This window comes from Mauremys mutica, chromosome 3 (assembly GCF_020497125.1).
Source record: "Mauremys mutica isolate MM-2020 ecotype Southern chromosome 3, ASM2049712v1, whole genome shotgun sequence".
Taxonomy (NCBI): Eukaryota; Metazoa; Chordata; order Testudines; family Geoemydidae; genus Mauremys; species Mauremys mutica.
Genome location: NC_059074.1, coordinates 200,897,764 through 200,925,442, shown reverse-complemented (window position 1 = coordinate 200,925,442; position 27,679 = coordinate 200,897,764). Strand labels below are relative to the sequence as shown.

General features: G+C 42.6%; 1 protein-coding gene across 4 annotated transcripts in view; it reads right to left on the bottom strand.

The window, feature by feature from the left end:
- The window catches only part of PAK5 (p21 (RAC1) activated kinase 5), a 238,303-nt gene that overhangs the window by 27,312 nt on the left and 183,312 nt on the right, over positions 1–27,679 (bottom strand). For 3 of the 4 annotated variants that reach the window (XM_045008379.1, XM_045008380.1, XM_045008378.1), the window contains exon 4: positions 9,223–10,020. The exons of the other annotated variant lie outside the window; for it this stretch is intronic. In XM_045008379.1, the coding sequence (XP_044864314.1) occupies positions 9,223–10,020 (798 nt within the window). The remainder of the gene's footprint in view (positions 1–9,222; positions 10,021–27,679) is intronic. 4 annotated transcript variants of the gene reach the window in all.

The following is a 27,679-nucleotide window of genomic DNA, read 5'->3' as shown; positions in this document are numbered from 1 at the left end:
ACACAGGGCAGCCAACAAATCGACCCTCACCTGGTCGGCAGAGGTGCAAAGAACAAACACGACGTGCAGGAACTGTGACAGACACTTTAGATGGCAATACAGGGTGCGCAGTGCCACAGTTCTGACACGGGCCAGATCTGTTCACAACACGAGTGCGTTGGCAGTGATTACTGTGATTGGGGGCACTGGAAAGACTTGTGTGCAGCTGCCACCCAGCATCCATTACCCAGCTGATGTCTGTGCCACACCGCCATCCTTACTGCCATGCTAACACCAATTTACCTGCACCGCAACCTGTTAAGAGCTGAGGTAAAGAGATGCACAGAGGAAGCCATTTGCAGTGCACAACAAGTTTTATAGGGCCTGCAAAACCCAGGAGCTATGCTACATATTCTTGACCGCCCTCTCCTGGTACCTGGACTATTAACTACTTGGATATATACAGATACAGACCACACCTAGAATGAAACCAGGACTGACTGGGAGCTGGAAAGTGGTTCCCACTCCAACGGTCTGGGTGATAAGGGCCTGCGAGCATTGGTTGCACTCCTGTGCAATGTGATAATGTGGCCAAATGGCTGCCACAATTGAAGGGAATGAGGGCTGGTAGCATAGACAGATGCATTTTGATTGGATAGATCTCAGTCATATCCAGGGCAAATTGGACACTGCCGCCAGCTTAAAATCTTTTCCACTGATGGCCCAACTCTCATCCCTTCTAGTTACCTGCCCTTTCCCACTGACTGTGGAGCAGACACTTCCCTAACTGCTCCGTGTAGCTAGAGCATTGCACACAAGCACTGGTCCTAGCGTCCTACAACAGCACCGAATAAGGTATGTCAGGTTATCTGGCTCAAATGACAATGGTGCAGTCATTTCAAATGCCTTGTTTATAGGATTCACACACTCTAATTCTTCAGGGTCTTCCTTACAATTCCCCCAAATCGGTATTGCACCTATTGTTCTTCCCAATAACATGATCATCGTTATAACGGGCAAATGCTACAATAAAATTAAACAAACAATAAGCAGAAACCATGAAAGTTCAAACTAAGATTTTGCCCCAGGGTGCGGGGGAGAGTAGTGATTGTGTGAGTCTTCACCGTTTTCAAAGCGGGCTTCCTTCAAGCAAGACAACGAGCAACAAGGAGACTAATTTAATTTACCATTTCTTAAATGATTTTCCAGAATGACAAACTACTTAACTGCAGTGTCATTCAACCCCTAATTTTCCTTTGAAATCAGAGACAATCTGGGAAGAAATTATCTCAATAGGAGGCTTTAAAACCTCCCCCCCCCCAAGCATTATTCCTTTGATGGAAAAATGACTAACACCACATGCCCTATTTCCACTTAAAAGTTCCTTTGCCTTAAAGTGTTTTCAAGCTTCTTCTACGTAAAGTAAATGAATTTTTTTACATTCTCAGACAAGATGTTTGCTCATCCATACCTCTATTCAAACCCAAAAGGTATGGGCAAAAATACACAAAAGCAATTTTTGGAAATGAATCTGTTTACAACATAGCAAAAATAGCCCATGACAATGTGTGTAACATCTCTGAGGAGGGTGGGGGGGGGGGGGGTGCACAGACACAGGCTCATGATGTAGCACAATTACAAATAATTATACCTCTGAATTCATTTAATCAATCAATTCCACTGGCGGTGCACAGGGGTGGACAGGGCATAAAACTCTACACCGCTCTCAGTTGCTACTATTACCGCTGGCTGTCAGCCAGGAGTCCCCTGATCCATGTTAGTTAAGTGCACATTAATCTGAATTTGGCAGCGTAATCAAGGACCCAACTGAACTGTGAAATTGAATTCTGCAGCGGAACATCATTTGACCATTTTATGCTAAGATTGAAAAAAAAAAATCTGCCGCAGCATCAATTTATCACTGTAGCCTGCTGCACGGTAAAGAAGGGGTTTGTAGCTGAAATCTACTCAGTGGGGGAAAAAAACCTCCAAGTGCAAAATGATATCAGTGTTTTGCAACATTCTGTGTAAGACGCGTGCCCATCTTTTCAGCTCACATGCAGCTTTGAATGGGAGGAGGGTTTGCTGCTTAAATATTCCTCTTTGAAATGTGAAACTGGAGTCGTCTTCTTTAACATGACTCTTTTGAGTTGTCGCAACCAATAATATGTAGCATGCACAAAAACACCAGACAGCATCTTACTTAAAGTAGCAACTTCCTGAGAGAAGATGTTTATACAAGGTAAAGATACAAATAATGATAGTAATGGACCCATTTGATCCATCAAGCAGAGCTTTCTATAAACTGCAAAGGGCTAGAGACCACTAGGGACTCGGCTGTTGCCAATCTAATCAATGTGGAAAGTGCCCAGATACTCTGGTGAAGGAGGCACCTTACACATTTAGATCAATACATACATATAAGTCAATTATTTGACATTTAAACTTAAGGATGCTATGTGTTTTCAGAATTTGAAAATTAAAATTAATAGGTTCAGCAAAACTTCTGAAAAATATAGTGTACTTGCTAATACATTTTTTAGCATTTGATAACCCGGCTTACAGTACAATTCAAAACCATTCATTTCTGGAATACAATGAAATGTAACAAAAATATACAGGGAAATGCCATTAAATCAGCTAACTTCTCATTATTAGCCACATCGTCATGCAGTTCTTCACATCACTGCAAAATCAAATAGATACTATTTCATTAATGCTTCTATTCATATTATTGAATTTAATTAGTCTCCCAAAGGAAACCCTTTAAGAGACCATAAAAAAAAACCTCAACGCAGGCCTCATTAAAGATCAGGTCAACAGGGCAGATTAGGTTCTGACATGAAATCCATCAAAGCACTGCACTGTAATGGAATACACTTCTGCTGCTGTGTGGGTTGGTTCACTGACTCACAATATTACTCAAATGTGTACACGCTCATTTCAGCAGAGGTCTTTCAGTTGTAACAAAAAGGTTATCACAAGATGGTTAAAGTCATTTTACCTTTCATACTGATGACAGTAATGCATATTTTGTAACACCAGAAATTACAGACATTTAATACGGTATTAGGAGGAAACACCTGATTATTCATATGAAAACTAAGACCTTGATCCTGTAACATGATCTGCGTGGCCAGACCCTTCACCCGTGTTGAGTACCGCTAAATTATTCATAGAAGCAGCCAGCAGGAGCACTGTAGAAAAGGCCCATCTCAGAAATGGCTGCCCCAACCCCCCAGTTGAAGAATTTGGTATCCTATGGGAGGGAACCAAAGTGAAAAATAAGGACAAACATCTTAAAAGGGGACCTCCCTTTCCACAGAGGTAGAACGGGCTGATCATTTGTCATGAACCTAGTCCCACCAGGAGATGAGAATGCCAAGGAAGGTGCAGAGAGGCTGTGGTGAGAGGAGATCTGATCACTAGAAATAATAGTAGCTAGTTATGTGGTGACCGAGAACTGCTTGGTGACTTGCCTGCCAGATCCAAAGATGGCGGGTCGGATGCTTACTGGAGGGCCCAGGGCCCTCACCCCCTCCTACACCCCAATCCCCTTCCCCAGCCCAGAGCCCTCTCCCACACTCTGAACCCCTCGGCCCCATCGCCCAGCCTGGAGCTCCCTCCTGCACCTCTAACCCCTCATTCCTAGCCCCACCCCATAGCCCACACCCCCAGCCGGAGCCATCACCTCCCCCCGCACCCCAACCCCCTGCCCCAGCCTGGTGAAAATGAGTGAGTGAGCGAGGGTGAGGGAGCGTGAGTGACGGAGGGAGGAGGTACAGAATGAGCGGTAGTGGGGTTTCGGAGAAGGGGCGGGGCAGGGGCGGGCCTCAGGGAAGGGGCGGGGCAAGGGTGTTCAGTTTTCTGCAATTAGAAAGTTGGCAACCCTAGGCCCACACAGATTTCTAACAAGTGAAGGGGTGGAATTTGTGATCATGCTTCATATCAGTACCAGTGACATCAGGCTGTACAGGAGAGCAGGCCTGTAAAATAAACCGAGGTTACTAGGAATAAGACCAATGTCTAGGGGTTCTCCAGTAGAGATCACTGAAATGCTTCCTTTGCCACACACAAGGTGAGCTAGGCAGGGATTATGTCAGGGTTTCACTATGTGGATGAGAAGATGCCATAAAAAAGGAAGGGGTTACATTCATTAGCCACTGGGAAAAGGGAGGGAGAGCCTATACTTAAGGATTGGCTCCACCTTAACTAAAAGGCAAGGAGCCTGCAGGCACAGAATATCTCCAAGAAATTGGGGGTCGGGAAGAAAGTCTAATGTAAACCAGGATCTGGGTGCCAGGTGCTGAGGAGCAGTCAAGTTAGACAAAGACTTCTGTTAGGTATGGCAATCATACAAACGTTACCCCATGTTAGGCAGCGATGGAGAGGGCAGAAATTACAACCACAATGGAGGAGGGACAGGATGGCTGGATGACACAGGTGGATTCCAGAAAAAAATAACAAGGTGTCACATAAAGGAATTTAAAATAGGCATATGGTCAAACACAACATAATTAAAGGACTGTATACTGACAGGGGGAACTTATAGGTGAACTAAAAAACCTGACAACAGAAGAAGACCTTAGTCTAATAAGCATTTCTGGAAAACAATGGAATGACAAAGACTGACGGGATACTGTAGTACGGTGGTGGGCAAACGTTTTGGCCCGAGGGCCACATCTGAGTATGGAAATTGTATGGTGGGCCATGAATGCTCACAAAATTGGGGGTTGGAGTGTGGGAGGGGGTGAGGGTTCCAGCTGGGGGTGCAGGCTCTGGAGTGGGGCTGGGGATGAGGGGCTGGGGGTTCAGGAAGGTGATCCAGGCTGGGATCAAGGGGTTTGGAGGGCGGGAGGGGGATCAGGGCTGGGGCAGGGGGTTGGGGCGTGGGAGGGGGCCAGGGGTGCAGGTTCCAAGTGGCATTTACCTCAAGCAGCTCCCAGAAGCAGCTTTTGAGTCTGATCAACTCAGAGTAGCCAAATAAAGATACCTGAGTGACGAATTCTGGAGTCAAACTGAGTTCTTGGGAAGACGAGTGGAAAGAGGTCTCGGAGGGAATCCCAACTTCCATTGAATACTTGTAACCACACTGTAATTAAGTTCAACATCCTCATGGGAGAGAGGCTGTATCATAAGTGAGCACCGTGACTTTAATCTTTAAGAGGGGAATTTAAAAAAAAAGTGAAAGGGGTAATCCAGAAAAGCCCCGATAAGTAAGTAAATTAAAATCCTTACACTCTGCCTGGAGGCTTCTGTATCATAGGACAACAGAGTATCTAGAGGTTTGTGTAGCCCTAAACTAAAAAATGAAGCAAGACGGTAACACAAAACAGCAGAGATTAAATCATCACTTGATGATTGCCTGTTCTGTTCATCCCCTCTGAAACACCTGGCACTGGCCACTGTCGGAGGACAGGATATTGGGCAGGACGGACGTTTGGCATGGCCGGTCTTATGTTCATATGTTTCTTATGTTTAAATGGTAAGATTCAAGAGATTAGTAAAAAGCCAGACAGGTATTCTTCAAAAATGGAAATCCAGCCCAAGTGAAGCCAAGGGAAAGGAACAAACTCTGGTAGTAAAAATGTAAAATGGAAGTTAGGGGATTTGAAGAGCAAATAGCTAAAGACATATAAACAAATAACAAGAAATGTGTATTCCAAAAGCAGGGAACCTGCGAGAAAATAGGTGGGTCTCAGAGGCAGCCAGGGAACAAAGGGATATGCTTAAGTCAGACAAGGATATTGCAGAGAAGCAAAATTTTTGTTGATCAGCCTTCTACACAGAAGGAGATACCGAACCCAAACCTACACCTTTCAGCTAGTAAAGTGTCAGAGATTGGTATCCTATTTACCCCCTCATGACTTAAGAACAAGGGGTTATGTAGTGAAACTGAAGGATGACACATCTAAAGCTGGTAAAAGTACAGTACACATTATTAATCTTTGGAACTCATTGCCACAAGGTATCATAAAGGCCAAGAAATTAGTATGCTTAAAAAAAGGATTAAATGTTTACATAAACATCCACAGCGACATCAGCTAGGAAACAAAGTGTATACAGGATATAAACCCTCCTGGTTCAGGGCAAGTTGGCTTCAGTGGGCTTTGGATCAAACCCAAAGGGCACTAACCAACCTCTCACTGAAGGAGGTGAGGAAGAAACTTGCCCTAACTTTCTCTGAAGCAGATGGTACGGTCCACTGTTGGAGACATGATACCTTCTACTTGGACTACCAGTCCGATCCGATAAATTAATGAGACAATATGCATGTGTGAAGTATGCAGTGGATCTCACTGTAAAGCTGGAGTTAAATACATAGGGCCAAATACATCCCTGGTGTTACATCACTGAATTCACTTGAGTTACACCAGGGATGAATCTGAGGTACATGGTATATCAGATGAAACAGCTGCAAGTAATACTGAACTAAATCTACCCTTCAGATGTATTAGCTGTAATGACTATATTTCCTGAATATATTTTTAAAGCCATGCATTCGTGCCTGCAGATTTTTTCAATACTTATTTTTTTCCCTTTTAATTATACTTTAAAGGCAATCTCAGTGGTAAGCTATCTGATTCACGACCCGATTCTCATTTAGTAAACTCATTTAATAAACCATTGTCTCTCTAATGCCTCTCTGAAGAGGAAACTCTCTAGCAATCATCCGCAGACAAAAAAAACTGCTGTTCAGTTCCTGGAGTTGCTGATGGAGTTGGGAATTGTAACTGCTGCATAGAATGGTGAATCATCGAGTATCAAGTGCACCAAGGTTGTAGGAATGTTTTCAGTGTTCTAAGGAACGCATAGCTGACAGTGAATCTTGCACGGGGGAGCTTTTTCCAAAGTGCCTACACTGCACTGATCCTTTTAAAATATACCTCTGTCTACAGTCCTGTTTAAGGGACCAATCCTGCAAATTTACAAATCTTATTAAAGCTGATGTTAAAAAAATTATATAACAAACAGGTTAAGAAAAGCATATCCACAGGTGACCCAAACATCCCTTAGACATATATGACATTGCTTAGACTTTGCTTAACACAAATGAGCAGAGAAGAGGCAACTGAAGACACTTAGTGGCTGGGAACTCTTCTGTCCCTGGGGTTTGGCCTGAAACCCAAAACCAAAATGCTTGCCTGAATTTAATTTAGGCTAAACCTCCTCGGTTTACCTCTAATAGGCCCGGGCACTAATTAGAATTCTGGGTGGCAGCATCAGCAGAGAAGCCAAAGAGTGGGTAGCTGTGGAAAGTGAACAAGCCTTTCACATCCCTCCGGCATACGGTCACAATATATTTGTGGCAGAGCTTCGACTGCTGCTTTCTGTTTAGGAGGTAGAGAGAATCGATTTTCCAGTGCTCTCAACCCCGCATATGTCGTGAGCATTAAAATGTGACATTATCCAACAATAAAACAGATCGCATCCCTTGGAAGAAGTGCTCAGCACATGGGAGCTGCAAGTGCTCAGCAAGTCAGTACCGTTGAAAACCAGGCTGCTTTTTACTTAGGCCTCTGAATGTGGACTTAGGTGGCTCAGTTTAGGCCCTCAAGTTTGTATAGTTTGGCCATTTTCCCTGTGTAACACTGAGGAACAAACTATAAGTCACGCTGGGAAGTCAAGTGTCAGGTCTGGCCAAGGCCTAGGTGTCAGCTGAGAACTGACACACTCACATCTGGAAACCAGGCCAATTCACTTGTGTATTAGTATAGATCAAAGTGAATGTTAAATGCATAAGAGTATATTTGGTGTTTAAACTTCATGAAAACTAATGTGATGTTACACACCTGGTGTTCACATATTTGTATCCTGTTATAATGGACTAGCAAACATTTACATTGTCTATATCCCTGTAACTAAATAACCCATCAAATGAGAAAGAAGCCTTGTGTAATGCAAACGAAGAACTGTAACAGGAGTGTGCACATTCTTAAAGGCCAGTGGTTATTGTGTGTGATGATCAGAGATCGAAGACTCTAAATGCGCTCCATCATCATCAAAGAAAGACACCCCTCACCCCCGTGGGCAGTCATCCCGTCAGCTTGTTTTCTGCAAGAAGAAAATCTAAGTATAGACACAAGGAAAAATTCTTCATCTCTGGACTGTTTGGATTCTAACAGGGAAGAATAACCAATGAGAAAACAGAGATCCCGAGAGTTACTCTGATTAGCCCTAGAAGACTTTTGGGAAACAGGCAGGTTACTACATCTCTGCTACCCCTTGAAATTATAGACTGTGACTCAACTCTACATATATTTGCTTGAACATCTCAATAACTCTCATTCCTTTGTCTGAGTTAAACCTTTAGTGAGTTTACTATAGAATTGGCTACCAGCATTGTGTGACAACCAGGATGCAAATTGACCTGGGTGAGTGACTGGTCTTTTGGGACTGAGTGCAACCTGAATATTTTGTCATTTTTTTTGGTATAAGTGACCATTTATCACATAGTCCAGCTTGTCTGGATGGCAAGATAGACTGGAGTGTCTAAGGGAACAGTCTCTGACTTGAGGTGGTGGAATCTCCTTCCTTAGAGGTTTTAAAGGTCAGGCTTGACAAAGCCCTGGCTAGGATGATTTAGTCGGGGTTGGTCCTGCTTTGAGCAGGGGGTTGGACTAGATGACCTCCTGAGGTCCCTTCCAACCCTGATATTCTGTGATTATAAGGTTACTGTAGTACTCTGGGAGTTCAGACTTGGTACTGGGTCAGTGAAATCTAACGACAGAACATACCACCAGTCTGGGGGGCGGGAGTCTGCCCTGCTTTTGACAGTCTATCCTGAGGGAGGCACAGTCGTGAACCATTCCAGACAGCGTGACACCATAACTTCAGGGACTTTCAAGGGTTAACAATTAAAAGATGTAGCATTTTAATTGGTAACCCTTGAAAATCCTTTACTGTACAGCTCTTTCCTCACTGTTTTAGAGGAAAAATAAAAGATTATGGCCAAAATATACAAACGGGATGGGGGTGGGGCCTAAAGTGAAGCATCTGTTCAGATGCCTAATGAAAAGCAGCCTGGTTTTCAAAGGTATTGACTTGCTGAGCACTTGCAGCTCCCAGTGAAATCAATGGGAGTTATAGGTGCTGAGCCCCTCAGGAAATCAGGCCATTTTTACTTAGGTGCCTAACTATGGATTTAAGTGCTCAGCTTTACACAACCACATTTGGAAACTGCTGGTCACACCTGTGAAAGTGTTGGCCTGTACCGATAGCACCTACAGATGTTAATTTTACCTTTGGAATGCCTCCCGCCGTTTCCGACAAGCGAGGGTAGGTGTATGAACTATACGAATGCCCTTGCTGATTTGATTTAAAAGCACTTGCTCCATATGGCACGACTGGTTCCTGAAGACCCGAACCTGATCTGGATCTCTGTCTCATGGCTGGCTGAGGACTTGTCTGGTTTACATAGGACGACTTTGGTCTTTTGTCATAGTCATCCTTGTCTGCTCCATTTCCCCAGTCGCTGTCACTGTATTCCAGTCTCTCTTTTGAGCACTCACTCTGCATTGAAGTTCTAGATGGAGCATAGTGAAAGGGTTCTCTGTAGTCTAGAGACGATCCACTAAGAATCCTTTGATATTCCAACTTTAGGCCACTGTACTCAATTGGTTTGCTTTTCGTTTCCATGTGTGTATGGTAATCTGGAAGGAACCTTGAGATGTCTGACTTCAGGGGCTTAATTTCTGAATAGTAAGTGTCTCTGGGTTTTGTTTTCATCACGTGTCCATTCTGTTTTGGGGTGAAGCTACCTTGGCAGTATCTGTCTAACTCTTCCCCATAAAGACTCTTGTCTCTGTATTTTTCAGTGACATAGTCTGTCGTGGTGTCCGACTCGCTGGAATACTGAGAATATGTGATATAACCATTTTCTTCCTGGTGGCTTTGTACATGGTTTGCGTTTCCTTGGTGTGGAGTGGGAGGACTTTCCTTCCGTAGGGAATTAGAGCGTGTCACTGAGATATTGTCAAATTCTTCTAGCAGGCCATTGATTGAAGTATCCTTTTGAGGTTTATTTCCTCTAACGATAGTCTGGGAACAGAAAATTGCTTTGATTAAATACAATCTTCTATTTAATATTTGATTGATGAAACCAAAATGATCTACCAAGCAATACATTCAGAGGTTATGTTCTATTCTCCTATCAGGTAGCTCATTTTACCAGTAAGTACTTTACTGCAGAATCATGCAGAGACAGAGACACAATTATCGGCTGAGATTACCGAAATAAACTAGCGATTCTGGATGTTTCAATTTTGGGTGTCTAACTTAAGACACCTTAAAAAGGGTCAAATTTTCAGAAGCAGGATATTCAGCTCTCAAAAAATGGAGGCACCTCAAATTACTAGTCACTTTTGAAAATGTTGGGACTATTATACTCATTATTATTTGCTGCTCGTCTACATCAGACAAGACTAATAGTCTGAAGCTGGTGTATGGTATAAGGGTAAGCTAAAAGAAAATCATTCCACAGTCTGCATTCACTTATACATTTGACTGTGGGAAAGAGTCAGAATGGAAAGTAGTGTGCAATTTATTGGGCACTATTTTCTTTGAAAAAAATATCTGTGAATGTAATAGGATCACCCCGAGTAATTACACTGGAGTTCATCTAACGTTAGAGACACCGGGGGGGAATAAAAATGAAGTGTAAAGCCTAAATACTTATCTCTTATGTGATGTACAGAGGGACACTCACAGCTTTCAGCAGGCCACCTGGCTACAATAATATCTTTAATTAACCAAGTATTTTTTGAAAGGCTAAATCAGGGCCCTGGGACATCCCACAGTGTGAGAGCTGCATGGCTTGACCAGGCTGTGGTAACCTTTCCTATATCCTAAATACTGCATAGTCATCCACCCTCTCTCCCTTCTATTCCCATTTCTGCAGCCCTGGGGATGGAGTGACCTCCACAGCTCTCTCTGGGACAGAATGCATGAGCTCTCTTTCCCCAAACTGCTTCCCACCACTCAACCACGCAACACCTCCCCCTACTAATTCCAACCCAGGATGATGGGCCTCATGACGGGCACGTAAGGGCACACATGAAGTCAGTTACGCCTGATTTCTGCACTCATCTATCAGTGACTGAACTAGTTTTTGACTCACTATAGCTATCGTCGTAGCATATGGTTATAGCAATGATACTAATATTGGTTAATCATTGACTCCTACTTTGAGCGTCAGAAAGAACCACTGTGACGTGTGTACGTTTCCTGTGAGAATGAGATGGACTGATCAGGGGCCAGCTGGTGTGGCTCTAAATGGCATTAAATTTGCTTTGGGGATTCACACCAGCTGAGTAGGTGGACCTCTATTTTTAACTTGTTTAGTTTGTAAATAGAACTTAGCCAGCCTAGGGAGTTATCCTGTAGCAGCACTTTTGTGTTATCATTCTGTGTCTTTATGATCCCCACCTTGTGTGTGCCACAGAGCTTGGCTTCAAGGAGACTTCCAATGTTTCATCAACAAGGGACACTGAGGGGAGGGGGCTACTGGATCATCCCCGCACAGAGGTGGCCCACAGAAGGGGCCACCGCAACTCTGAGACTGCAACAGCTGCTCTGGAGCCTTGGTGGGAAAGTCTCCTTCCCAACATCTGATCCCCACTGACTTCCTCAGTGCACAGCCTGGCTCTTGAGGTTGTGCTTTAAGTGTAGACCTGGCTTCAGATTAAGTGGAGCTGCTAGTGAGTGGGTTTGAAATACAGTCTTGGGCACTGAGCCCAATCCTTATTTAATTCCAACACAGACCGAGGCGGCTTTCCCAGAAGTGCACAACCCCCGACATCCTCGTGCAGCTCAGGCTGTCATGTGGAGAAACCTGATGGCGCTCATTGAATTGCGGAAGTTTAGTTAGTAGATAAAAGGAATGTAGCCATTGTGATGCTGTCTAAACTACTTCAAATTGTGTGGTACGATACCGCACAAAACCCAACTTAAAATATTCATTCAAGCTGGCCTAGATCACTGGCATAGGGACTGAAAACTGGCTGAAGGACAAAAACCAATGGGCATCTTATCACCACTATCATCATTATTAGGGGATAAAGAGTATTATTGGTCGACACAGGTTAACATTTCCAGAAGCACTTATTTCACTTAGGAGCATCACTCCCGTCAACTTTCAGTAGGACATAGGTGCTTCTGGAAATTGTATAGCCATTCCTTACCCGCAGCGAGCTTATAATCTAGACAGGCAACAAAAGAATGCTCTGGAAGACCCGGAAGATGGTGCTCTGGGTAGAGCTATATTTTTCTTATTATCTATAGATGTTGACATTGACAGATAGGTAAGATGAGATAGACACCTGGCATAGCTATATCTGTCTGTCTACATACCAAATTTGTCAATGGTGCGGAGACACTTTTACTGGCCTAGGGTTGCATTAGTAGGCTTTGAAGGAAGGATAAATGGTGCTGTATCAGTAGGGAAGGTGTCCACTGGGGTCTCGCAGTGCTTGGCTGGGCTTTAGTCATTTAGTCCTTTGATTTGTGCACTGGGCCTATTGACAAATGTTTAGGGGCATGATTTTTATTTTACTTGGTTAGTAATGATGGCCCAGTTCACCCTTTCCTGCTGGAGGGGACGGGGAAAAGGAGATAAACTCTGTGAGGTTTCCCTAGCTAAACTGCCTCAAAATTATTCTCTTGGAGAGGCAGGTAGTGGGATTTGTCCCCATGTGGAAGTAGCAGGGGTTAAGGGTGGCGGGTTTTTTGGCTCTTTTCTTTTTTGGCCCCACCATTCTGTTTTGTCCCTACAATCTCCTTTTGAGTGGTCAACGGTAAGCAACTGACCTCCCTGTCTCCTGCACTGATACGTGGAGATCCGCACTCCGAAGAGCTCCCCTCACACATCGATAGGAACAGGGAATGGTCAGAAATTCCATCCTGGTCCTCAGAAAACATCACCATAAAAGTCTGGTCACAACCAATATGTTTCTGCAACATTTCCAGCCAGTCCTAGTGTACAAAGTGCTTTGAAAGCACTGGATGGAAGGTGTGTGCAATGGAGGTGCAAAGCGGCATTGGTAATGGGATAGCACAACCACTTTGGGGCCACATACCCGAAGGAACGTTGTGATTATTGGGCCTAACAATTGACTCCAATTGTAAGTTCAAATGTAAAAAGTGTGTGCAAGTTCATAACAGGTCACAATAACCTATAACTTTTTGCTTTCTTGGAAATTAACCATGGAAAACAGGTCCAGTTGTTTTTAATAATTAATGCTATGACCACGTGAAAGAAAAGCAGATAGAGATACTGGATACGTCCGAACCAAAAGGGATATGGTTTAAGGACTGTTGAAATCATGCTTGGTAAAACAAAAAGATAACGTGGAAATGGAAATTAATGAACCAAAATGGGTGTGGCTGATATTAGGCCTAATTGGTGGACAAAAATAATGAGGGGAAGAACTATGCCACCCCCTTTCCCAGGTTCTTAAAAACAGACTTTGAAAAAAATTTAATCTCCCATCCCAACTCTCATCTCATCTTCCCTGACTCCAAGACAGAGGGAGCAGACCAGACCGAAGGATTTTCTTCCAGAAGGGAAGGCCAGCAGGCCTTGCTCTTCTTTAAGGAACTTTGTTTTTCACTTCTGATTCCTGAAAGTCATCATATCATCATGACACTCAGTCCTCAGCCCATCACTGGAGACACCTAATTGCCAATGCTGCAGAGGTGCATTCCCTTTCCTGCTGGGTTACTTTCTGCACCCTTCTTTCCTTCTAATCTATCTCTCACCCTCTTGGCTTTTCACTGAATCCTGAAATCAGTTGCAGTGAATCAGCACAAGATGAGACAACCACAATCCTGCCCTGTCTAAGGAGAAAAGACCCAACCAGATGATGTCACTGACTGGAATGTGAACCAGGATCCAAGCAACAGGTGTTGTGGTTGACCTGCCAGCCAAAGGATCCATTTGTAACTAACCAGCCATCCCTTGTTCCCAAAACAGCAACCAAAGCCTTATGTTCCCCATCTTTTCTATCCCGTCTCTCCTTCACCTTGTATTTGTCTGTTTGTTAAAAACAGGAGAGGGGAATACTTTTTTCACATCAGGACTGACAGTAACATGAACCCGTTCTTCTTCATCAAAGAAAAGTTGTTCAGGAAAATAAGAGCCTCTGACATTTTGCCTCCAAAAGGAGAGAGACTTTAATGGATTTCAATTAAGTTTGTTTTGCATACTCACTCAATTCCATTTTCATTATAAATGCTTGTTTTAGTTTCCTGTTCTTTCTTGTGCTTGATCAATAAACTTTCAGCTTTAGAATGAATGGTTTGGGGTGTTTGCCAAGAAACCGAGTACACCAAGTCTGTAAAATAGAATCCCAAACCTAAGTATCACTGTTTTAATGTTGGACAGTGAAAGAGTTTGTAAACACCTTTAACTTGTTTGGCCCTTGAGATCACTACAACAGGCATCACACCACTGAGCAGGATGGTGATAGGTTTTCTCTCAGGGACACTCTCCCTAGATACTCTCTGTTGCACCTGACTCAGGGCCACCTTTTGTCTGATCCATACACAGGTGTGCACCTCCTGGCTTGAAGTAGTAATAACAACCCAAAGACATGGTTTCCACCTGGAGTACTCTTGCTATAAAAATTGTTCCAGCACTACTACCGGTGTGCAGTATGCGTGAGGTGCAAGAAGACTCTTGCTCACCCTTGCCTAGCTGGTGTAACGGCCAGGAACAACTGCAGTCCGTGTGCTCAGAGGATCACAGGGACTGCTCTGTCCCTACTTCCCCAAGAGTGCACGGTGTCCCACAGGGAGCAGGTGGGGACATGGTCCCACCTCTCACCCTGCACTAGCCCGCAGAGTGCAATCAGCACACAAGGAGAGAAGGGTGCACCCCTAAAGGGTTCAGTAGTAAGCATGCTCCCCCTCTGTGCAGGGAGTTCAGGGAGGAATTACTCTGCATGGCTAGCCCGCAGTAGTTACTCAAGGGCCAACAGCGCCATCGTTAATCATGATGAGCAATACCTCACTCCATGAGGGCTACACTCGGTGCATTGTACACAGCAATCTGTCGGAGGTAAGGGATGGACAAGATGAGTACTAGGCCCTTCCATCTCTAATGTCTAAGGGTCTGATTCTGTCATCCTTGCTCACTTTAGGTAGGCTCTTATTCTGTTAGCAGCCCCATTGATCTGAGGTGCAGATACTGCAATTTTTTGTCTTTCCAGATTAGTTTCTTAGTTGCAAAGTAAGGTGCAACTCAATATGAGTATGGGTGGCAAAATCTGGCCCTAAGATTTCTTACTCACAATGAAATGCACCTTGCTCCTTGAGTAGTTCCACTAAGATCAGTAGGGCGGCAAAGGGACATTCAATGATGTTCAACTCATAGTCAACCTGTGGAACTCATTGCCAGGGGATATTGTGAAGGCCAAAAGTATAACTGGGTTCAAAAAAGTAATTAGATAAGTTCATGGAGGATAGGTCCATCAATGGCTATTAGCCAAGATGGTCAGGGATGCAACCCCATGCTTTGGGTGCCCCAAAGTCTCTGACTGCCAGATGCTGGGACTGGACAACAGGGGATGGATTACTTGATAATTTCCCTGTTCTGTTAATTCCTTTTGAAGCATCTGGCATTGACCACGGCTGGAAGACAGGATCTGGAGCTTTATGGACCATTGGTCTCACCCAGTATGGCTGTTCTTCTGTTTTTATGTAATGACGTTAAAAGGTGGCATATTCAAAAGTGATAAAAGGAAATGAATTTTTACACAATATGTAATGAGACAGTGGATCTCATTGCTGCAGGATGTTGTTGAGGCAAAGAACTCTAAGAGGGATTGAACACATATATGGATAACAAGAATAGCCAGAATTATAATGGAAATGCTAAAAAATGTTTTGGAAGGGATATAAAACCTCATACTTCTGACCTTAAGCCAGTCTCTAACTACAAGGGGTTAGGATGAGACCTTTATAGGGGGAAGATTACTCCACATCTATCTACTGTGGGGTTTCTTACACCTTGTTTTTGAAGAGCTGGTATGGTGCGATTCAACGGAAGGATAGTGTAAGGGTAGCAAGATCTGGACTTATTTATTACGCTGTCAAATTCATGCTTAAAATCCATCCTGTAAAGCTGACAAATGCAATACAGGAATAGCAAGGCAAGCAGCTCTAACTGTGCCTGTGCTGGGAATATGGAACAACAGCCATTTCTACTGCGTTGGGCAACACTGAAAACAGTGGAGACCTTCAGAAAAACGTTTTGGGATCAGAAAACAAGCTACAAGCCAAACACTACAGCAATGTGTTGATTAAAAATGGGCTAGATTATCAGCAGATTATCTGGAACAACTATGAATTGTAGTCTCTGCTGACATCTAGGTAAACACTGTTCTATTTACTCTGCTTCAGTCTCCCAGTATATAGCTTGGATCAGAGCATGCACTGTTCAGACAGGAGGCTGGTTATTAGAATAAGAGCAAATTAAATTGAGTCTTATGTATTTGGTGCAATGCATCAGTTTGTAGCTTGATCAGATGCAACATCATATACAGTATGATCTGGATAGTAATTTTCTGGCAAAACAGAAACCAGAACTAGTCAGGATATAACTCCTAATATCCCATTTACATTGTTGGCAGATGAATCTGTGAATTCTGAATTATCTATCAGTCATTCAAAGCAAAGATCAACGTGTTGCCCATATTTATCGTGCTGATAACATTTGACATGATGGCAAAAGTGAGGTTCAGAAATCTAGCAACATTTTATACACTTGTATATTTTTGAGTAAAGAGAGTGCCCAGGTATCTTGTCATACCTTATAGTGTGCACATGGAATTATGAAGCATTTTTGTGTGGTTACTGTATATAACAATATGACATCAAAAATGGTGTTAAAAGAATATTAAGGTTGCAACATTAAGTGCTTAAAAGTTTGGAAATGCCAGAATTAAGGTTGGCTCTGTATGGGTGAGTCTGTGCAGTACCAATGTGCACTCTTCTATTTCTATATCTGTACTCAATCCTGAAGTCTTTGCTCATGTTTTCTCCCAAGCAAAGCCCCCGCTGCAGTCAGAGGAAGATGTGACTAAGTAAGGCCCTTCTGGCCTTTACACAGGGTCTGCCTTTCTTCCTCTCTTTGCTTCAACTGCCTTTTTGCTGAATCTCCACAAAATCAACAGCAATGTACTTCTCTGTTATCAGAAAAGGCCACCTCAGTAAAGCCGGGCTAAATGCAAAGCAATCATGACCTTGCATTGATCCCTGCTCTCATTTATGCCCATAATTATTTGTCCAGGTTGCTATTTTGAAGCGAGCAACATTGAAACACCAGGAAAATAAAAAAGTAAATAGATGGCTTCTTTTGACTTTGAAGTAATTCAATAAAATGAAAGGAATCGTTTCATTAAACTATAAACTCTCTTTGGCAGGGTGACTTTATGATCATTCATATTTAATTATCACAGAATCAAACAGCACAGTTGACAATGAAATGCTTATAACTGAATGCACGATTGAAATACCCAAGTGCCATCCAATTTCTCCTGTATCAACGTGGGCTCAGGATAGAAGTGCTGACTTAATAATCTCCCTGGGGCTACTCTTCAAAGAGGGGAGGTTCCCCTGAAGTAGACTGGACTGTCCATTACTCTGCCTTCTCTGTGCCTGGAATGAGCCGGAGCAGAGGGGAACTTCTGTGGGTGAAACTCTCCCCCGGGGGTGAGAGGGGGGTAATATGATTTCTCCCTCCTTTGCAACCCAAAGATACCGCACTTCCGAGGCTCCATCAAGAGAGAATTCCACTGGGCTTTGGGGCTGGAAGGCGTACCTGCAGGTATCCAAGCAGATATCCCGGGGCAGTTAATTCTGTTTGAAGCAGCATTAATTCCTGCAGATGAGGAAAGGTGGCCTTCTGGCTACAGCACAGGACTGCACATCAGGACATTTAGGTTCTATTCCTGACTCTCCCTACGTGCACGGTGCCAAGTCACTCACAATGGTCACCATTAAAATGCCAAAACTTGTCAACAGATAGTTATAGCTGAAATACTGCAGGTATCTCCTCTTCTAAATATAGGGGGAAACTGTGGGATGACTATTGGCAAACACGGCCTTTTTATGAGCAACCACTGCAGTTTCTACTTACCTCAGTTTCTTTATACGTAAAGTGGGGATAACACTTACCTACCACCTAGGGATGTTGCGAGTCTAGATTAATTTAAGTGATTTAAGATTCTTGCCTGGAAGTGCAAAGTATTGTTATTATTATGGTCAAAAACACGCCACTGAAATTACAAGATGAATTAGTATATAAATATAGTTTCCTAAAGAGGAAAAAGATGTGCTCTTTGGACAGTACCGTATGTAATATTGCAGGAGCAAGTATTATGTCAAGAAAAATGCTCAGTGTTTCTCCTGTTGAATGAAAGTTGAAGACACTGAGGAAGATCGTTTTAAAAATATTTCTGGTAGGTCCAATAGCAGATAATTCCAAACTGAAGCATTAAACCTTTATCTAATATATTCTCTGTGAAGAGTAACAAAGAATAACTAAAATACTGTAGTGTATCTCACAGGAGGATAAATAAACTTCATTCATAATTATTTATTAGGTCGAAAAAATAAACAAGGATCCATCTTTAGGAATGCTACCATAATGAATAAAAATAAACCAACAGAATCTTTGCATCAAAAGTTAAATAAGATGTTTTTACAGAATTGAACTAATGTCAGGACACTAAGTATTCCTGAAGAAGGAGGTGTTGTGTGCTTGGGTAATGTACTGTAGGTTTGCTATGAAGTAGAAATTTTTGCCACTAACTTGATATAAACCATGGCCAAAATTTTCAAACTTGAGAGCCGAAAGTTAGGTACCAAAGGCCTGATCCAAATCAATAGAAAGATTCCCATTGGACTTCAAAGGGTTTTAGATGAAGCACCTAAAATCCTATTATCCTTAATAAAAGCAGACCCAGCATTCACAAAATCCAAGGAAGTCACTGTAGGTGCTCAGCACTTCTGAAAATCAAGTTGCTTTCATTTAGGTGCCTAAATAGGGATTCTGGTGCCTAACCTTAGGTTCCCAAATTCGCGAATGTTGGCCCCTTTTGTGGCCACATAGCTATTATCTCTATGCAGTAGTGCCACGTAGATATTAGTTAACAAAAAGAGCATCTCATGCAATGTAGATATGACAGCAGGAATTACAAAAGTTTGAAAATTTAATTTGTTTTTGGGGAAAAAAAAAGATTATACCAAAAGTGATGGTAGTACAAGTATATTCTTTGCTAGTACACCTCTACCTCGATATAACGCGACCCGATATAACATGAATTCGGATATAACACGGTAAAGCAGTGCTCTGGATGCGCGGGGCTGCCCACTCCAGCAGATCAAAGCAAGTTCAATATAATGTGGTTTCACCTATAACACGGTAAGATTTTTTGGCTCCCAAGGACAGCGTTATATCGGGGTAGAGGGAAAGTCTTGCAATTTCAAATTGTATCACACTGGAAATAAACAAAACCCCAAAACAAAACTAGGTTTAATTCATTCTTTAAAATCCACCCACAATATTTCCAAATCAAGAGTACACATTATTCTTGATCTGTATTATATGTATTTTTTATGTATAAAAAAATCTTTTCTTGAGTCCTATTAGTCTTCCGAGCTTTTTAAACCAATGGAATTTAGATTGCTGCAGGTAAAGAAATGCAGATACTTTGATAGTTAAAAACAATGCACTAATCCGCTAAGGTTATGTTACATTTGTTTCTCTCTTTTGTTGAGTTCATGTAATGGAATCTTGTACAAAACTAGCCAAGCATGAATAATGAAAATCAAACCATATTGTATCGTACAACTTGGCTTAAGTAAGTTTCACAAAAGATGGTTGTGGTTTGTTACTGTCAATTTCCAATGTTTATTAAAGAATATTTATCAGTGCAAAACACTCTGCCATTTTAGATAGGTCAATATTACAATAGATTAAGGAGTACTAGTGAAATTTATGCCACTGTAGCTGTCATGAAATAAAATCAATGAAACCCAATCTAGTTGAATTAAAGTCAACTAAGTTCAAGCAGTTTTTGTTTAATTTCCATTGGTTCCTGAACAGTCTTGGTGTTTGTTCTGGCTGCCAGTGACAATAGCCATATTTCATGGTGTTCCTTTAGTGGTCTGTCCTCTAGTGATAAGCTATAATGGATCTGTCCCTAAGAACAGCTGTCTCGCCTTGTTTCAAAGAGCAGATGAAAAAGAGCTTCTGCTCTCAAATACTGTATTAACCTTGACAATAATGAAGTGGGTAATTAACAGTTTTGGCCTAATATGACCTTGTGTTTATTGTTTTTTAAACTACTATTCTTTATATACTAAGTATATATTATCTTTTCTTCTTCTAGATCATTTAAAAAAAGTCGTTGTGGATTTAAATTCTCTGTGACACACAGAGCAAATAAATAGCCTTTTATAAAATGTCACCTTATAAAGAGCCAATCTAAATCCAGATTTTGTTTCTAGCTTACTTCCCTTATTTTTATTAACACATAATGTGTGTAATAAAAACACAATCTGTGTATATCTGAAAATCAATTTTTCTTAGGAAAAGGGAACTACAGCAAATCTAGAGTTACATGCCATTAAAGGTAAATTAAGTAGACACAACTGAAGAGTTGACAATTTCTCTTCTCATGCTGCAAGATACCAAGTCTTTGAATCTCTGTTCATGAAATTAAATTATATTCACAGGTGTAAGAATCTGATAGCACGGGGCACCTTGGGAAGAGGAAATATATCCTTGTCACTTCACAAGAACAATATTGGTGTCTCATTGTTATTAACTGGGTAATTTATATTATCAGTTGGAGTGGTGGATTTCACTAGTGCACATTTAATTCACCATCTCCAGGCTATGATGTGTGTGATCAACACACAAGATAGTAAAGAACAGGCGTATGAATCACAACAAACCTTGCATGCGGGGATGGTACACTGAAGCCTCCTGGAGGACAGATTGTGCTGAGTCAGTTAACACATTAGACAACACTGGACCACCTGTTTTTAACCAATACTGTAGTCAATCTCAGGGTCCAGTTTGGTGTTTACGTGTATAATGTAATCAGTAGCACCACTCACACATGGCATATGGATTGTCCCACAGTCCTTACTCCAGCCTAACTCTGTTTGCACCAAATCCTGCTACCCATCACTTCCATAGATGTGGAAAGCCCTGAATGCAGTGGCACCAATGGGGGTCCACTATACCTGGGGAGGCAGGAATTAGGAAGCCCAGCATTGGGGTATAAACCCCTCTATATGCTGCAGAGTTCAACTCTGCCTGTGCTCCTAGCACCCCAACAAAAAGCAGGGTTTGGAGGTAGGTAGGATGGGTGTAAGCAGAGACTGGTGGGTACGTGTCTACCTGGCTCCCCTGGCCAAACCCCAGCACAGAAGGAGTCCCAGTAAGAGCAAAGGCTACTGTAGCCTTATAACAACTGTATTCATAAATAACACCTAACTCTTCTACAGCTCTTCTTTTCCATAGATCTCAAAGCACAAGGAGGTAAGCATCATTATCCCTATTTTACAGATGGGAAAACCAAGGCACAAGGGGGAAGTCAAGATCACTCAGAAGTCCAGCAACAAAGCTGGGAATAGAACCGAAGGCTCCCAGTCCAATGCTTTATCTACTAGGCCACAGGACCACTCTGAGGCCTGTCTATGAAGCTGCTATGCATGGGACAGCAGAAGGTGCCCCCTTCTCCCACTGGAGCTGATCCTCAACACACACTACATTTACTTGGACTGTGAGCTGGGAGGAAGATCTGAGAGCTTAACTGGGAATTTTGCCCATGTGAGGATGTCTCTGATGATCAAGACTTTCCCCACATCCATAGTTTTTATGATGCCCCCTCAAGCCAATATTCAATAAACCAGTGATAGCGTGCGGCTGCTTTTTAAATGGAGATTGTGCAGTAATCACAGTTATCCTGCCTCAAAGAGGAATCAAGCCACAAAAGAAAATACCTTTTCATATGTCACCAACTGCTGACCAGGGCCCTCCAACCATAAATCAATAATGGTTTAATGGCAAGTGCCAAGACACAGCAGATGATCACTACCATAGTACTGCCCACCCTGTATAGCAGCATGTAGCCTCTGAACCAGTGCTCGCCTTATAGCAGCCAGTCAGCTGAGGGGTCCAGTATACTTCCCCCCTTATCTGCCTAATACGACCCAGTGCAGACTCTTGGGAAGCAGCGCAGTCTGATGGGAGGGTCCAACAGAACTGGCTGATGTGGCTCCTTGCAGTGCTAAGGGGCAGTAAAGTAAAGTTTCCCATCTTCCTTCTATTTTAGGTACTGATATGGTCCCCTGAACGCCTTCCAGCCCTTAATGTATTTCTCCTCACAACAGCCCTGTGAGGGATGGAACAATTATACCCATTTTGCAGATGGGGAACTGGAGGCACAGAGCAGCTCAGTGACTTGCCCATGGTTGCACAGGAACAGACTTGAACCCAGGTCTCCTAGTGCCCTAACCACCCTTCCACGCTCCTCACAGCTCCCCTTCCTCCTGGGCTGGTGCAGTAAGAGCACTTCCTCTTGTTTCAATCTACTTTAACTACTGGTTCAGGGCAGGTTCCAACCTCAGAATTCCTCATACACAGCCTTGTCCACCCTTCCTGTTAATCAATGGAAACCCAGCCTTCCATGCATTAGCTACACTACAAGGGTCTCTTCCTCTCTGGCAGCTATCTGACAAATGGCCTCCTACTCCATAGCCAGCTCTCTGCTTGGTAACCAGGTTAAATTGGCCATCATGTAACCAAATGTCTGTGAGAAGTGTAAATTGCTGGGTGTAGTTTGAAAATCTTGCTAGTCTGGGTATGAGGCCTGGATGAGAGCCAGAAAGGTAATAGTATACTCTGGGACCTAATGGGGTTCTGGTCCGTGAGTAGGGCTCCCAGGCACGACAATACTACCAATAATAAATAATAATAATAATAATAATAGCAATGATATTAGCATCTGAGAACCTACGAATTCTCCAGCCAAGAAACAAACAGCATCATCTGAAAAGCTGGTACTGGCACTAGAAAAGGTTCAGAGAAGGGCAGCTAAAATGATTAGGGGTTTGGAACGGGTCCCATATGAGGAGAGATTAAAGAGACTAGGACTTTTCAGCTTGGAAAAGAGGAAACTAAGGAGGGATATGACAGAGGTGTATAAAATCATGAGTGGTCTGGAAAAAGTAGATAAGGAAAAGTTATTTACTTATTCCCATAATACAAGAACTAGGGGTCACCAAATGAAATTAATAGGCAGCAGGTTTAAAACAAATAAAAGGAAGTTCTTCACACAGCGCACAGTCAACCTGTGGAACTCCTTGCCTGAGGAGGTTGTGAAGGCTAGGACTATAACAGCGTTTAAAAGAGAACTGGATAAATTCATGGGGGTTAAGTCCATTAATGGCTATTAGCCAGGATGGGGTAAGAAATGGTGTCCCTAGACTCTGTTTGTCAGAGGGTGGAGATGGATGGCAGGAGAGAGATCATTTGATAATTACCTGTTAGGTTCACTCCCTCTGGGACACCTGGCATTGGCCACTGTCGGTAGACAGGATACTGGGCTAGATGGATCTTTGGTCTGACCCAGTACGGCTGTTCTTGTGTTCTTGTTCCCTACCCAGATAGTCAGCTAGATTAACTACACAGCTGTATTAGGTAGACACACAGCAATCAGGGATTCACACCATCTGAATGCCTGGAATTCCAGATTGCAAAGGGAAGTATAAAACATTCATCTTTATGTGAAGTTAAATGAGCACGTGCTGTAGAATGTTGTGCTGGCAGCGTGGCTGTTACCAAGGAAACTAGTGAGATGTGAATTCTAGAAGCTGCCTCAGAAGGGAAGAAACATCAGTTATTAGTCTGGGTAGAGAGGAGCACAGATATTGCCAGAGGATCAGGCTCCCATCTAGTCCAGTAGCCTGTCTTTGACAGTGGTCAGTATCAGATTCTTCATGAAAGAAACTGCCATGATGGAGCATTATGGAATAACTTGCTCATGTTTCTTCCTACTCCTGTATTTTAGAGGTTGGCTCAAGCCCTGAAGCATGTGGGTTTGTTTCCCTTCCGTTTTATTTTTAATTTCCTTTCCAAAGGTAACTGGGGATGTTCTCATTTTCCATATAAATATCTAATCCTTTTTCAAATCCCATAAAGATTTAGGCCTCTGTCATGTCTGGTGGCAATGAGTTCCACAGACTATGTGTTTGTTGTGTAAAAAAAAAAGTAATTTTTTTCATTGGTTTTAAGTGTGTTGCCTTTAGTACCATTGAATGCTCCCTGACACCTGGAGATGCTGCAGAAGAGCGAATACAGACTGAAGAGTGAATATGCAGGTTAAACACTTGCATGCAGAAAGCAAACAGTGGGACAAGCTGTGAGTTTACTGCTCAGGATACCAAAGGGAAGCTTCTTCAATTGCCAAAGACACAGTTGGGGAAGTAAAAACGACGTTACAATTTAACTCTGCAATCCTGCGAACAGATATGCACGTACCGAACGTCACACACGTGAGCAAGTCCTACTGAATCGAACCCATGATAAAAACCCCAAACTTCAGCGGGAGCAGAGTTTGGCCAGCACTGAGCTCTTTTGAAAACTCCATTTCGGGAGTGCGGAGAGGTAGTACTTACACCCAGGACCACCGACAGGAGATTCTGGGCCAAATTCATGAAGATATGTAGGTGCCTAAAGATGCAGCTAGGCAGCTAATGAGGCTTTTAAAAGCACCTAAACAGATGAGGCACCTATCCCACATTGATTTTAATGGGAGATAGGCAGCTAACTGCATAGGAGCCTAAATTTCATAGGAGCCTAGGGCTCCTCCCAAGTTGCACTAGTGGCTTTGCACTACATGTTGAGCAGAAGGACAGCAAAACTGAACCAACCCAATCCAGTTGTTTTATTTAAATAAAGATACTAGTGGAAAAACAGTAGGGGTCCCTTTATAAGCATCTTCTGCATCCCACCCCCAAAACGAAACAGAATGCACTGTGTGAAGAGGAGAAACTACATCTTGCTTAACAGAAAACTTCATTTTTTTTCTTCTCCTCCCTCATCTCCCCACCCCAATTCATTGCAATTTTACTTGCCATTCTCATTAGATTTAGCTAACTCTATTCGGGGACAGCTGCTGTTTAGGAATTCCCATGCAGAAAGGAGACACAGGGCTGGTCTACACTACGGGGGAAAATCGATCTAAGATACGCAACTTCAGCTATGTGAATAACGTAGCTGAAGTCGAAGTATCTTATATCGAATTACCTACCGTCCTCACAGCGCGGGATCGATGTCCGCGGCTCCCCATGTCGACTCCGCTACCGCCGTTCGGGTTGGTGGAGTTCCGGAGTCGACAGGAGCGCATTCGGGGATCGATATATCACGTCTAGATGAGACGCGATATATCGATCCCCGAGAAATCGATTGCTACCCGCCGATATGGCGGGTAGTGAAGACGTACCCACAGTTATACTAGAGAATCAGCATCAGCTCCTTAGCTAGCTGGCAGGTGAGAAGCAACCAAGCATAGACCATCATTTCCCCCTGAAGACTGTGCAGTACATGTCACCTCAGTAATGGGTGCACTACCAGCCCTGACTCACTGTCACTGGTACAAGAAACGTCTTTTACTCTGTCCACCCACTATCATTTGCCATATTATTTAAATGATGACAGATGCTAATAACTATGTAGCATACTGTTTCTTTATTGTATTGTGACAGACGCACCAATAGATACCTACAATGGTAAGTCTTTGTGGAAAACACACTACACTTTTAGCTGCTAGGGTAAGACCAGAATACATAATGTTGGCAGTGTTGTCGCAGCTGTGTTGGTCCCAGGATATTAGAGAGACAAGGTGGGTGAGGTCATACCTTTTACTGGACCAGCCTCAGTTGGTGAAAGAGATGAGCTTTCAAACTGCACAGAACTCTTCCCAGACCCGAAGAGGAGCTCTACGTGACTCAAAAACTTGCCTCTTTCACGAACAGAAGCTGGTCCAGTAAAAAAGATTAGCTCATCCAACTTGTCCCCAGAACAAATATTATCAGTTAAGAGAAGCCTCAGTGCACTGGCATTCATGGAACTTCGTTATGAATGCTTGACTATGGGTCATGCCCTAGCCAAGTCAATCTAGTTTCATTACCATTATGCTTCAAGTTCTCAACTTGGATCATTATAATTGTGATATATATGGGTCTGACTTGTGCTATCCAACTGTGCTGGATATGATAAAGGTCTACAAAATCGTGACCGGTGTGGAGAAAGTAAAAAAGGAAGTGTCATATACTCCGTCTCATAACACAAGAACTAGTGGTCACCAAATGAAATTAATAGGCACAGATTTAAAATGAACAATAGGAAGTATTTCTTCACACAACGCACAGTCAACTTGTAGAACTTTTGTTCAAAAAAAGAACTAGATACATTCAGGGAGGATAGGTCCATCAATGTCTATTAGCCAGGATTAGCAGGGATGGTGTCCCTAGCCTCTATTTGCCAGAAGCTGGGAATGAGCGACAGGGGATGGATCACTTGATGATTACCTGTTCTGTTCATTCCTTTTGATGCACCTGGCATTGGCCACTATCAGAAGACAGGACACTGGGCTAGATAAACCTTTTGTCTGATCCAGTATGGCTGTTCCTATGTTCTTATTTTACAGATGTGTGGGCCTGATTCACCTCTGCATTACTCCAGATCTATGTCATTGTTATTTTGTTGCTTTCAATGGAATAATATCAGAGTAAATATGGAGAAACTTTGGTGAATCATGCTCATGCATCTATTCAATAATACAATGACCAAGCACTGACTTTTTGTCTTTTTGATCATCAGTCCAAGACAGATGCCTGGAAATATTTCCTGTTCCTGAAATCATTTGTACTGACATACTAGCTAAGCACTTTGCAAAAAGTTTTCCAACAGGATTCTGAAGCTGGTGTCTCATAAATGCTACAGTTATGGCACGAGATAACCTCTGCTCAATATATATTGGTGGATCTTTTCTATAGAGACAGAATTAAATAGGCCAAATCCTCAGCTTGTATCTCCAATCAGGCACACTGAGTTCTCTACTGCCACTAAATGAAGTGACTTCAATGGGAGCAGAGGTAGGACCTTGTGGTGTGTTTTTAAAAAAATCCAACTATACATGTGTAACTTGGACACTGTCACATTGGATTAACCTGATATGGGCTGCATTGTAAAATAGGTCAGCAGCTAAGAGAATGACAGGACATTCTCATTTTAATTACAGAAAGTGTGACTAATGTAGAAATGAAGTTATTCAGTCTGGAAACGTAACATATTTGATGCACTGAAATAAATGTACATATAAACATCTGAGACAATGTGTAATATTACCAGTGACTTAACTTCAGTGCAAACTGTTTAAAATTCTTTAAAAGTTAAGTGAGGGTGACTATAAAAAAAGATGAACCAAAACTGCACTGTATAATTTGTCAACCTTTTTACAGCAGTTTTTAACGTCAGTTACCATAACAACAAGAGCAACATTTCATTATAATCACATTCACTGATGATTCTTTTGACATTTGAAAACATAGTAACTTTGACAAAATGTTTGGTATTAAACTTACAGTCAAGTGTCTACAGTTTAGTCACTTTTCTTTC